The sequence below is a fragment of the Nerophis lumbriciformis genome, linkage group LG04 (genome assembly GCF_033978685.3).
Source record: "Nerophis lumbriciformis linkage group LG04, RoL_Nlum_v2.1, whole genome shotgun sequence".
Lineage (NCBI taxonomy): Eukaryota > Metazoa > Chordata > Actinopteri > Syngnathiformes > Syngnathidae > Nerophis > Nerophis lumbriciformis.
The window spans coordinates 35,209,730-35,222,630 of NC_084551.2; the positions used below are offsets into that span (position 1 = coordinate 35,209,730).

At 36.8% G+C, this 12,901-nt stretch overlaps 1 protein-coding gene across 1 annotated transcript; it reads right to left on the minus strand.

Moving 5' to 3' along the window:
* Positions 1-193: 193 nt before the first annotated feature.
* On the minus strand, positions 194-9,103 carry clec3ba (C-type lectin domain family 3, member Ba). The gene is made up of 3 exons (XM_061945521.2): positions 8,825-9,103; positions 8,663-8,758; positions 194-810 (listed from the first exon to the last, which is right to left on the minus strand). The coding sequence occupies exons 1-3, from the start codon at positions 8,922-8,924 to the stop codon at positions 410-412; spliced, it is 597 nt and encodes a 198-aa protein (XP_061801505.1). The 5' UTR covers positions 8,925-9,103; the 3' UTR covers positions 194-409.
* Positions 9,104-12,901: the final 3,798 nt, after the last annotated feature.

The window sequence follows — 12,901 nt, forward strand, 5'->3', positions numbered from 1 at the left end:
ATGGATACATCTTTGCCGTTTAGATAATATTTTAACATCCTTGCCTGGCGTTGGACTCATTCTGCTTCATCATGGTGCAGACTAGCAGTTGACTACACGGTTGCTTACGTATTTGATGATTCCTGTCTTTCATTCAATGAATATATGGGAAATAGAAAAATAATGAAGAGCCTCAGAGGAGATGTTGCTTTGCAGAAAAAAATGCTACATGAATTGCTTTATTTGTGGTTGTCATGCAAAAAAAGAAGTGAATAAGAGAACACCTTGAAAACCTGGCAGTACATTCTTGCTGGACAAATCAAGCAGCCACCTTTTACTGTACATGTATTTCCCTGCTTTAAGAGTGAATGTGCAATAGTGTGAAAGGAGCCTATCAAGGAAGTGCAAGATGTCTTCCAGGCTGAGGCGGTCACACAATGTTGAACTCACACACCGAAGCCTTCTCAGCGCGACAGCTTTCATCAAACCACTTCCCGTTGGCCGTGGTGGACAGAGTGCCGCAGTTCTGGCCGCGGCCTCCGTCCGGCTGCGTGGTGATCGTCGTCTCCCAGTTCTTGAAGCGTAGGTTGGAACCCGACATGTCCAACCACTGGCCTTCGGTCACCATGTCGTTGATGCCCAGCCAGATGGGCTCCTCCGGGCCGATGCTCTGGCGCACGTAGGCGTAGAGCTGATCGTTCTGGTCCCCCGTTAGAGGGGTGCTCAGACTGCCCCCCTTGGCGATGCAGTCGTCGCTGGCCGCGTGGAACGTCCTCTTGACCGGCTCGGCCAGGAAACACTTGCCGAGGACCTTGGTTCCACGCAGACACACTGACATATAGATAGATACAATATAGATACTTAGATAGGAACACTGTCTATCCTTTTTTGTGCATTTTAAATAGTAAAAAACTGCTAGTAAGAGGCGGCTAGCAATGCCGGTAATGGGATTCCTTTTATCTATAAAGTAAATTCATCATAAAACTGCAAACAACGCTCCATTTGCATGCAGTGATCTTCATATTAACCAAGCTATAGCGACATTGTTATTGTAAGAGCTAACACAGAGGAACTACTTTTCTGGCGTCATGACACATCACCTACCTCACACTGCAATAATTATAACAGTCACATCCAAAACACCTCTGATGACCAATTCAAAAAAACCTCCAATGAGGCCAGATTAGCCGCACGGTGCTGCAGGTGGGGCAAGGCGAGCAAATCAGGCGCTCCTTTTCCGAGACTTGTCTTTTCTGAACTTCTTCGCTGTTTCAGAGGAACACATTTTTTCGTGCTATTTGCAGCGAATGCTCTGCAAACATTCCGTGAGAAGGAAATAAACATTGCACTTTAACACATCGAACATTATCAGCCACCTGAAATGCCAGCATTTCTATGACGTGGTTTTGAAAGTCAATGCAGACGTCTGCTGCCAAAGAAGCTGCCGCAAAGAAATGTGTGCACAAACTGCATTCAAATGTACATAAATAGATAATAATAAATAAGTTAATCGGTTATCTGTATTTTTCCTGAGATATAGGAAGTCCGTGCCTGGTTTTTAGTGTCAACATTTCAACTTTTTCCCATTACTTGAGACCTATTTGCTATTGTATTCCTTTGTGTTTCTTGTTATAGCATTTTTACAATGTGTGACGGGCCGTTAAAAAATGTGCTGTGGCCCGCACTTTGATCATCCATGATATAATGTATGTCACATGATATATATAATGTATGTCACATGATATATATATGTCACATAATATATATAATGTATGTCACATGATATGTATAATGTATGTCACATAATATATATAATGTATGTCACATGATATATATATATATATCACATGATATATATATATATACTGTATGTATGTCACATGATATATATATGTATGTCACATAATATATATAATGTATGTCACATGATATATATAATGTATGTCACATGATGTGTATAATGTATGTCACATGATATATATATATGTCACATAATATATATAATGTATGTCACATGATATGTATAATGTATGTCACATGATATATATATGTCACATAATATATATAATGTATGTCACATGATATGTATAATGTATGTCACATAATATATATAATGTATGTCACATGATATATATAATGTATGTCACATAATATATATAATGTATGTCACATGATATATATAATGTATGTCACATGATATATATATGTCACATAATATATATAATGTATGTCACATAATATGTATAATGTATGTCACATAATATATATAATGTATGTCACATGATATATATATATATATATATCACATGATATATATATATATACTGTATGTATGTCACATGATATATATATGTATGTCACATAATATATATAATGTATGTCACATGATGTGTATAATGTATGTCACATGATATATATATATGTCACATAATATATATAATGTATGTCACATGATATGTATAATGTATGTCACATAATATATATAATGTATGTCACATGATATATATATATATATATATCACATGATATATATATATATATATATATATATATATACTGTATGTATGTCACATGATATATATATGTATGTCACATAATATATATAATGTATGTCACATGATGTATATAATGTATGTCGCATGATATATATAATGTATGGCACGTGATATATATGCATGTCACATGATATATATATATATATATATATATATATATATATATATATATATCACATAATATATATAATGTATGTCACATGATATATATATATACAGTATGTATATGTATATATATAGTATATATATATATATATATATATATGTATGTATCTATATATATATATCACATGATATATATATATATTTATATATATATATATATATATATATATATATATATATATATATATATATATATATATATATATGTATGTGTGGGAAAAAATCACAAGACTATTTCATCTCTACAGGCCTGTTTCATGAGGGGGGGTACCCTCAATCGTGTATATATATACATTTATATATATATCACATGATATATATATATATACATATATATATATATATATATATATATATATATATATATATATATATATATATATATATATATATATGTATGTCACATGATATAATGTATGTCAGGGGTGTGTAAACTTTTGCCGAGAAGTGTTATGGTGTAAAAGTTCCAACAATTAGTGCTAATACCCATTATATATGACAACTCGTTAGCCTTGTAAACATGAAACATGCCATCAACGATAGCGATATTGGAGCTTCGAGTATTGATCTATACCTAGGGTGTGAAACTCATTACAGATCGGGGGCCACATGGACAAAAATCTACTCCCATGGGCCGGACTGGTAAAATCACGGTACAATAATTAAAAAATAAATACAACTGCAGACTGTTTTCTTTGTTTAAAAATAACAAATACATTCTGAAAATGTACAAATCATAATGTTGTTGTTTTTTTTACACTTACATGTTGCCGTTAATGGTATTCTATCTTTATTTGTCGTTATTTGTATTTTCTGAATAAATTATGTGATAATCAGTCAACTCATCCATCCATCCATCCATTTTCTACCGCTTATTCCCTTCGGGGTCGCGGGGGGCGCTGGAGCCTCTCTCAGCTACAATCGGGCGGATCAGTCAACTCATTGGTGGTAATTTTCAATCTATCAAGATAAAAAATTATATCAAAATCAAATTACAATGTTATTTATGTAGTTGGATCATTTTCCTCGACTGGTGCACTAACATGTTTTATTTTGTACGTAACATATGTAGCATAAATCACCAAAAATGATTCCTAGGTGTGGCCACCGCTGTTGCCCACTGCTTCCCTCACCTCCCAGGGGGTGATCAAGGGTGATGGGTCAAATGCAGAGAAACATTTTGCAACACCTAGTGTGTGTGTGTGTGACAATCACTGGTACTTTAACTTTAACTTTAATCATCTACAAAGATACAAAGAATTGCTATTGCGACATCCAGTGGACACATTTAGAACAGCAGTTTCTTTCATTCAAAAATTTCTGGTTAATTTTTATACTTAGCAAACTCATCCCGCGGGCCGGATAAAACCTGTTCGCGGGCCTGATCCGGCCCTCGGGCAGTACGTTTGACATCACTGAAATGTAGTGATATTAATCCGATAGGACATCAGCAGGAACGATACAAACTTCTATTATTTTGTAGGGTGGAATGTTCGGAAAGCGTTGGTCAAGTGAAATTACTCAAACTTAGAACAGTGGTAGGTATAAAAAAAACACCAAGTACCACCTCAGAAAACACCTAGTTCTCCAAGTACCACCATAATGACCAACATTAAAATATTAATTACAGTAGCGTAGTAGGCCTACGTAGTCATTAAAAACAAGGCAGAGGTTTTATTTAATTTTAAATTAATTTTTATTTAATTTATTTTTTTATCCATCCATCCATCCATCCATTTTCTACTGTAACGTTTCTCGCTTTCGGGGTCGCGGGCGGTGGCTGGAGCCTTTCTCAGCTGCATTCGGGCGGAAGGCGGGGTACACCCTGGACAAGTCGCCTCCTCATCGCAGGGCCAACACAGATAGACAGACAACATTCACACTCACATTCACACACTAGGGCCAATTTAGTGTTGCCAATCAACCTATCCCCAGGTGCATGTCTTTGGAGGTGGGAGGAAGCCGGAGTACCCGGAGGGAACCCACACAGTCACGGGGAGAACATGCAAACTCCACACAGAAAGACCCAGAGCCCGGGGACCAAACCCAGGACCTTCTTATTGTGAGGCACAAGTACTAACCCCTGTACCACCGTGCTGTTTATTTAATTTTGTATGTATATATATTTTTGGCCCCTGTAACATTACACATAGTTTGAACAGTAACACGGTGTTTGAATATGTAAAAAGAAAACACTGTCATACAATTAATTAATGATATAATAATAATAATTATTATTATTATTATAATTATTATTGTTATCATATGTTATTAGAAATACAATTAATTGCACACAAAGGTTAAATAAACATTGTACTAAAATAAATATCAAAATAAAGATAAAATTAAGATTAAAATGTACTTAAATGTGTCTTAGTCTGCAATATTGTTTAATTAAGGACACTTATTCTGTATGTCTAGCTTGTGTGCTATTGTTAGCTTAGCTGTTATGTAGCAGTTAGTCCCTAGTGCAGGGGTCGGCAACCCGCGGCTCTAGGGCCTCATGCAGCTCTTTAGCGCCGCCCTAGTGGCTCTCTGGAGCTTTTTCAAATATGTATGAAAAATGGAAAAAGATGAGGGGGAAAAAAAACATTTTTTCTTTTAATATGGTTTCTGTAAGAGGACAAACATGACACAAACCTCCCTAATTGTTATAAAGCACACTGTTTATATTAAACATGCTTCACTGATTCGAGTATTTGGCGAGTGCCGTTTTGTCCTACTAATTTTGGCGGTCCTTGAACTCACCGTAGTTTGTTTACATGTATAACTTTCTCCAACTTTCTAGGACATATTTTATGCCACTTTTTCTGTCTCATTTTGTCCACCAAACTTTTAACGTTGTGCATGAATGCACAAAGGTGAGTTTTGTTGATGTTATTGACTTGTGTGGAGTGCTAATCAGACATATTTGGTCACTGCATGACTGCAAGCTAATTGATGCTAACATGTTATTTAGGCTAGCTATATGTACATATTGCATAATTATGCCTCATTTGTAGGTATATTTGAGGTCATTTAGTTTCCTTTAAGTCCTCTTAATTAAATGTATATCTCATGACACACTATCTGTATGTAATATGGCTTTTAATTTGTTGCGGCTCCAGACAGATTTGTTTTTGTATTTTTGGTCCAATATGACCCCTGCCCTAGTGGTACGGCCTACCATGTTTACCTTTTGTGAAATGTAAAGACCAACCATGTGTGCTTATTGGATGACATGAAGCTACTACGAGGTTAACGCGTAAATGTGCCGCAAGGCCGCTTGTATTGGAGCTAATCGGAAGGTTTACATGCTCGCCGTTAGAATCCAGTACTTGTTACATTTATCGGACTGATATTAATATTGGCTCAAGACGCCCCCCTCGTGAGCTTAAAAGAAGGTCATTATGAATATATATTTCATAACGGAAGCCACCCTTTGGCCCCTGGGCCCCACTTTGGACACCCCTGTTGTGTATAGATAATAATTAGAGATGTCCGATAATATCGGCCTGCCAATATTATCGGCCGATAAATGCGTTAAAATATAATATCGGAAATTATCGGTATCGTTGTTTTTTGTTTTTTTTTATTAAATCAACATAAAAACACAAGATACACTTACAATTAGTGCACCAACCCAAAAAAAAAAACTCCCTCCCCCATTCACACTCATTCACACAGAAGAGTTGTTTCTTTCTGTTATTAATATTCTAGTTCCTACATTATATATCAATATATATCAATACAGTCTGCAAGGGATACAGTCCGTAAGCACACATGATTGTGCGTGCTGCTGGTCCACTAATAGTACTAACCTTTAACAGTTAATTTTCTAATTTTCATTAATTATTAGTTTCTATGTAACTGTTTTTATATTGTTTTACTTTCGTTTTTATTCAAGAAAATGTTTTAAATTTATTTATCTTGTTTTATTTTTTTTTTTTTTTTTTAAAAAGTACCTTATCTTCACCATACCTGGTTGTCCAAGTTAGGCATAATAATGTGTTAATTCCATGACTGTATATATCGGTTGATACCGGTATTGGTTGATATCGGTATCGGTAATTAAAGAGTTGGACAATATCGGAATATCGGATATCGGCAAAAAGCCATTATCGGACATCCCTAATAATAATAATAATTAGTGCAAGTTGTATACTTTCAAGAGTTTCCTAACACATAGATGACACGTGATGTGGTATGCTTTGGGTCTGAAGCTATAGATTTCCATAGACAAGATGAATAGAAATGTACAAAACCCAAAACCAGTGAAGTTGGCAAGTTGTGTAAATCGTAAATAAAAACAGAATAGACTGATTTGAAAATCTTTTTCAACTTAAATTCAATAGAATAGAATGCAAAGACAAGATTTTTAATGTTCGAACTGAGAAACGTAATTTTTTTTGCTAATAATCATTAACTTAGACTTTAATGGCAGCAACACATTGCAAAAAAGTTGGCACAGAGGCCTTTTTACCACTGTGTTACATGGCCTTTCCTTTTAACAACATTCAGTAAACGTTTGGGAACTGAGGAGATCAATTTTTGAAGCTTTTCAGGTGGAAGTTTTTCCCATTCTTGCTTGATGTACAGCTTAGGTTGTTCAACAGTCCGGGGTCTTCGTTGTGGTATTTTAGGCTTCATAATGCGCCACACATTTTCAATGGGAGACAGGTCTGGACTACAGGCAGGTCAGTCTAGTACCCGCACTCTTCTACTATGAAATCACGCTGTTGTAACATGTGGCTTGGCATTGTCTTGCTGAAATAAGCAGGGGCGTCCATGATAACGTTGCTTGGATGGCAACATATGTTGCTCCAAAACCTGTATGTACCTTTCAGCATTAATGGCGCCTCCACAGATGTATAAGTTACCCTCGCCTTGGACACTAATACACCCCCATACCATCACAGATGCTGGCTTTTCAACTTTGCGCCTATAACAATCCGGATGGTTCTTTTCCTCTTTGGTCCGGAGGACACGACGTCCACAGTTTCCAAAAACAATTTGAAATGTGGACTCGTCAGACCACAGAACACTTTTCTACTTTGCATCAGTCCATCTCAGATGAGCTCAGGCCCAGCGAAGCCGCCGGCTTTTCTGGGTGTTGTTGATAAATGGCTTTCACTTTGCATAGTAGAGTTTTAACTTGCACATACAGATGTAGCGACGAACTGTAGTTACTGACAGTGGTTTTCTGAAGTGTTCCTGAGCCCATGTAGTGATATCCTTTACAAACTGATGTCGCTTTTTGATGCAGTACCGCCTGAGGGATCAAATGTCACGGGCATTCAATGTTGGTTTTCAGCCTTGCTGCTTACGTGCAGTGATTTTTGATTATATTACAGACCGTAGATGGGGAAATCCCTAAATTCCTTGCAATAGCTGGTTGAGAAATGTTGTTCTTAAACTGTTGGACAATTTGCTCACGCATTTGTTGACAAAGTGGTGACCCTCGCCCCATCCTTGTTTGTGAATGACTGAGCATTTCATGGAAGCTGCTTTCATACCCAATCATGGCACCCATCTGTTCCCAATTAGCCTGTTCACCTGTGGGATGTTCCAAATAAGTGTTTGATGAGCATTCCTCAACTTTCTCAGTCTTTTTTGGCACTTGTGCCAGCTTTTTTTTAAACATGTTGTAGGCTACAAATTCCAAATGAGCTAATATTTGCAAAAAACAACAAAGTTTTCCAGTTTGAACGTTAAGTATCTTGTCTTTGCAGTCTATTCAATTGAATATAAGTTGGAAAAGATTTGCAAATCATTGTAGTCTGGTTTTATTTACGATTTACACAACGTGCCAACTTCATTGGTTTTGGGTTTTGTATAAAATGTATGTATTTATGTAGAAGCTTTCCATAGCTAGATACTGTATAAAGTATGTACACATTGCAGGTAACAATGTTTGTTGTTGTCTGAGCAAAGTAAGCAAATGTCATTAATTGTACAGAATGTCACATGTCAAACACACTTACTCGACTGCAGAGATTGTTGCTCTTTTAATAAATTGAGGTCGTTGACGATGTCATTAATCTGTTTCTTTATTTCCTCGATGGCAGCATTGGTAGAATCTGTCGTGATGAGAACAAGTCAGTCGTAACAAACACATCCAAGTGAAATGTTGACAGCAATCTCACCTTTTTTGGGAGTTTTTTTCTTCTCTGGTGTCTGCTGGCGTGTGCAGTGTGTCAGCAGGAGAAGGCAGAGCACCAAGCAAATACCTGGCACGCGTTCCATGGTGGTCTTTAGGAAGAAATCCGTCTGTTCGACTTCCTGCGTAGCTGGTCGGACCAAGACGGCTTTGTTATGCAAGGCGCTGCGAGCTCTTATCTCAGAGAGCGCAAATGTTTTGCAGATGTCTGACAGACGTTGGCGAACGTGTGAGGGGAAGAGGCGAGCAACAAGGGTGCGTTGCTTTTGGCAAGTGTTCAGGCGGCTGCAACTTCTCCAACGTCTTCTAAAACTGTAGGCATGTATGTAACTAAAACAAAAATAGTATCATCTGACCCCGACATACATACTAATGAAGGAAGAATATAAATTGTCAGCCAATATAAATACCTTGGGTTAATACAAACCCCGTTTCCATATGAGTTGGGAAATTGTGTTAGATGTAAATATAAATGGAATACAATGATTTGCAAATAATTTTCAACCCATATTCAATTGAATGCACTACAAAGACAACATATTTGATGTTCAAACTGATAAACGTTTTTTTTGTGCAAATAACCATTAACTTTAGAATTTGATGCCAGCAACACGTGAAAAAGAAGTTGGGAAAGGTGGCAATAAATACTGATAAAGTTGAGGAATGCTCATCAAACACTTATTTGGAACATCCCACAGGTGAACAGGCAAATTGGGAACAGGTGGGTGTCATGATTGGGTATAAAAGTAGATTCCATGAAATGCTCAGTCATTCACAAACAAGGATGGGGCGAGGGTCACCACTTTGTCAACAAATGCGTGAGCAAATTGTTAAACAGTTTAAGAAAAACCTTTCTCAACCAGCTATTGCAAGGAATTTAGGGATTTCACCATCTACAGTCCGTAATATCATCAAAGGGTTCAGAAAATCTGGAGAAATCACTGCACGTAAGCAGCTAAGTCCGTGACCTTCGATCCCTCAGGCTGTACTGCATCAACAAACGACATCAGTGTGTAAAGGATATCAACACATGGGCTCAGGAACACTTCAGAAACCCACTATCAGTAACTCCAGTTGGTCGCTACATCTGTAAGTGCAAGTTAAAACTCTCCTATGCAAGGCCAAAACCGTTTATCAACAACACCCAGAAACGCCGTCGGCTTCGCTGGGCCTGAGCTCATCTAAGATGGACTGATACAAAGTGGAAAAGTGTTCTGTGGTCTGACGAGTCCACATTTCAAATTGTTTTTGGAAACTGTGGACGCCGTGTCCTCCGGACAAAAAAGGGGAAAAGAACCATCCGGATTGTTATAGGCACAAAGTTGAAAAGCCACCATCTGTGATGGTATGGGGATGTATTAGTGCCCAAGACATGGGTAACTTACACATCTGTGAAGGCGCCATTAATGCTGAAAGGTACATACAGGTTTTGGAGCAACATATGTTGCCATCCAAGCAACGTTACCATGGACGCCCGTGCTTATTTCAGCAAGACAATGCCAAGCCACGTGTTACATCAACGTGGCTTCATAGTAAAAGAGTGCAGGTACTAGACTGGCCTGCCTGTAGTCCAGACCTGTCTCCCATTGAAAATGTGTGGCGCATTATGAAGCCTATAATACCACAACGGAGACCACCGGACTGTTGAACAACTTAAGCTGTACATCAAGCAAGAATGGGAAAGAATTCCACCTGAGAAGCTTAAAAAATGTGTCTCCTCAGTTCCCAAATGTTTACTGAGTGTTGTTAAAAGGAAAGGCCATATAACACAGTGGTGAACATGCCCTTTCCCAACTACTTTGGCACGTGTTGCACCCATGAAATTCTAAGTTAATTATCATTTGCAAAAAAAAAAAAAGTTTATGAGTTTGAACATCAAATATCTTGTCTTTGTAGTGCATTCAATTGAATATGGGTTGAAAAGGATTTGCAAATCATTGTATTCCGTTTATATTTACATCTATCACAATTTCCCAACTCATATGGAAACGGGGTTTGTAATAGATTCAGAGCTTTCCTTTAAAGCCCCTATTGGCAAATTGTGTAAAATATTCACGCTTAATCTCAAAAATGTTCGTGCAATTCAAATTGAAATGGCAACTGAAGCTGAAAAATTGTATTTGCATTCGATGATTTTCAGCCACTTCAACTATTGCCTTACAAGCTGGTCTCAGGCTGGTCAGAGCTTAAAAAAAAACATTGTAAATATTGAACAAACAAGCAATTAAGGTTATGGATTTTAAAAAACCTAGGCTCTATCATCACTGTGCCATTGTAAACAAATACAGTATTTTAAACTGGGACAGTCTTCACACATTTGCAGACTTAAAAGTGACCTATAAAGTACTGCATGAATTGGCTCCAGATCCTCTGGCAGAGTGCATCAGCCAAAGACACAGCCGTGAGCGTGTCACCCCAGACTCTGTCAGAGGTGACTGTTATATTCCTCTGTGCAGGAGCACTTTCAGTAAGTTGGCCTGGTCAGTAAGGAGCGCAAATGTGTGGAACTCAGTACCTCAGGAGGTTAAACTGCTCACAACTTACAAGGCCTTCATGTATATATATTAGGGCTGTGAATCTTTGGGTGTCCCACGATTCGATTCAATATTGATTCTTGGGGTCACGATTTGATTCAAAATCGTTTTGTTTTTTTTCAATTCAACACGATTTTCGATTCAAAAATGATTTTTTTCCCGATTCAAAAGGATTCTCTATTCATTCAATACATAGGATTTCAGCAGGATCTACCCCAGTCTGCTGACATGCAAGCAGAGTAGTAGATTTTTGTAAAAAGCTTTTATAATTGTAAAGGACAATGTTTTATCAACTGATTGCAATAATGTAAATTTGTTTTAACTATTAAATGAACCAAAAATATGACTTATTTTTATCTTTGTGAAAATATTGGACACAGTGTGTTGTCAAGCTTATGAGATGCGATGCAAGTGTAAGCCACTGTGACACTATTGTTCATTTTTTTCATTTTTTATAAATGTCTAATGATAATGTCAATGAGGGATTTTTAATCACTGCTATGTTGAAATTGTAACTAATATTGATACTGTTGTTGATAATATTCTTTTTTGTTTCACTACTTTGGTTTGTTCTGTGTCGTGTTTGTGTCTCCTCTCAATTGCTCTGTTTATTGCAGTTCTGAGTGTTGCTGGGTCGGGTTTGGTTTTGGAATTGGATTGCATTGTTATGGTATTGCTGTGTATTGTTTTGTTGGATTGATTAATAAAAAAATAAAAAATAAAAATAGATAAATAATTGAAAAATAATTAAATAAAAAAAATAAAAAAATCGATTTTTTTAAAATGAGAATCGATTCTGTATCGCACAACGTGAGAATCGCGATTATAATTCGAATCGATTTCTTCCCACACCCCTAATATAATATATATATATATATATATATATATATATATAAATATATATATATATATATATATATATATATACATATATACATACAGCCCGGCCCCGAAGAATTTAAAGCGTTGAAAGTTAAAAAGATTATTAATATATGACGTAACATTTTTTTAGCGTGTCCGATTTTTGTCGCTTAGGAGGCTTAACAAAGTTTTGACTTAAGTTGACTAAGGTGTTAAAGCAGGGGTGTCAAACATACGGCCCGCGGGCCGGGTAAGGCCCACAAACAGATTCTGTCCGGCCCACGGGATGAGTTCGCTGAGTATAAAAATGAGCTGAAATTCTTGAATGAAAGAAACTATTGTTCTAAATGTGTCCACTGGATGTCGCTATAGCAGTTCTTTGTATCTTTCTAGATCAGGTGTAGGGAACCTATGGCTCGCGAGCCAGATGTGGCTCTTTTGATGACTGCATCTGGCTCTCAGATAAATCTTAGCCGACATTGCTTAACAGGATAAGTAATGAATAATTTTGCTGGTAATCACAGTGCTAAAAATAACGTTCAAAATATAAAACATTCTCATGCATTTTAATCCATCCATCCGTTTTCTACCGCACTTGTTCAAGAAGTCGCATTAATGGTAAGTATTTTATTTATTATTGGTTAGCTTCAGAATAACAATGTTATTAA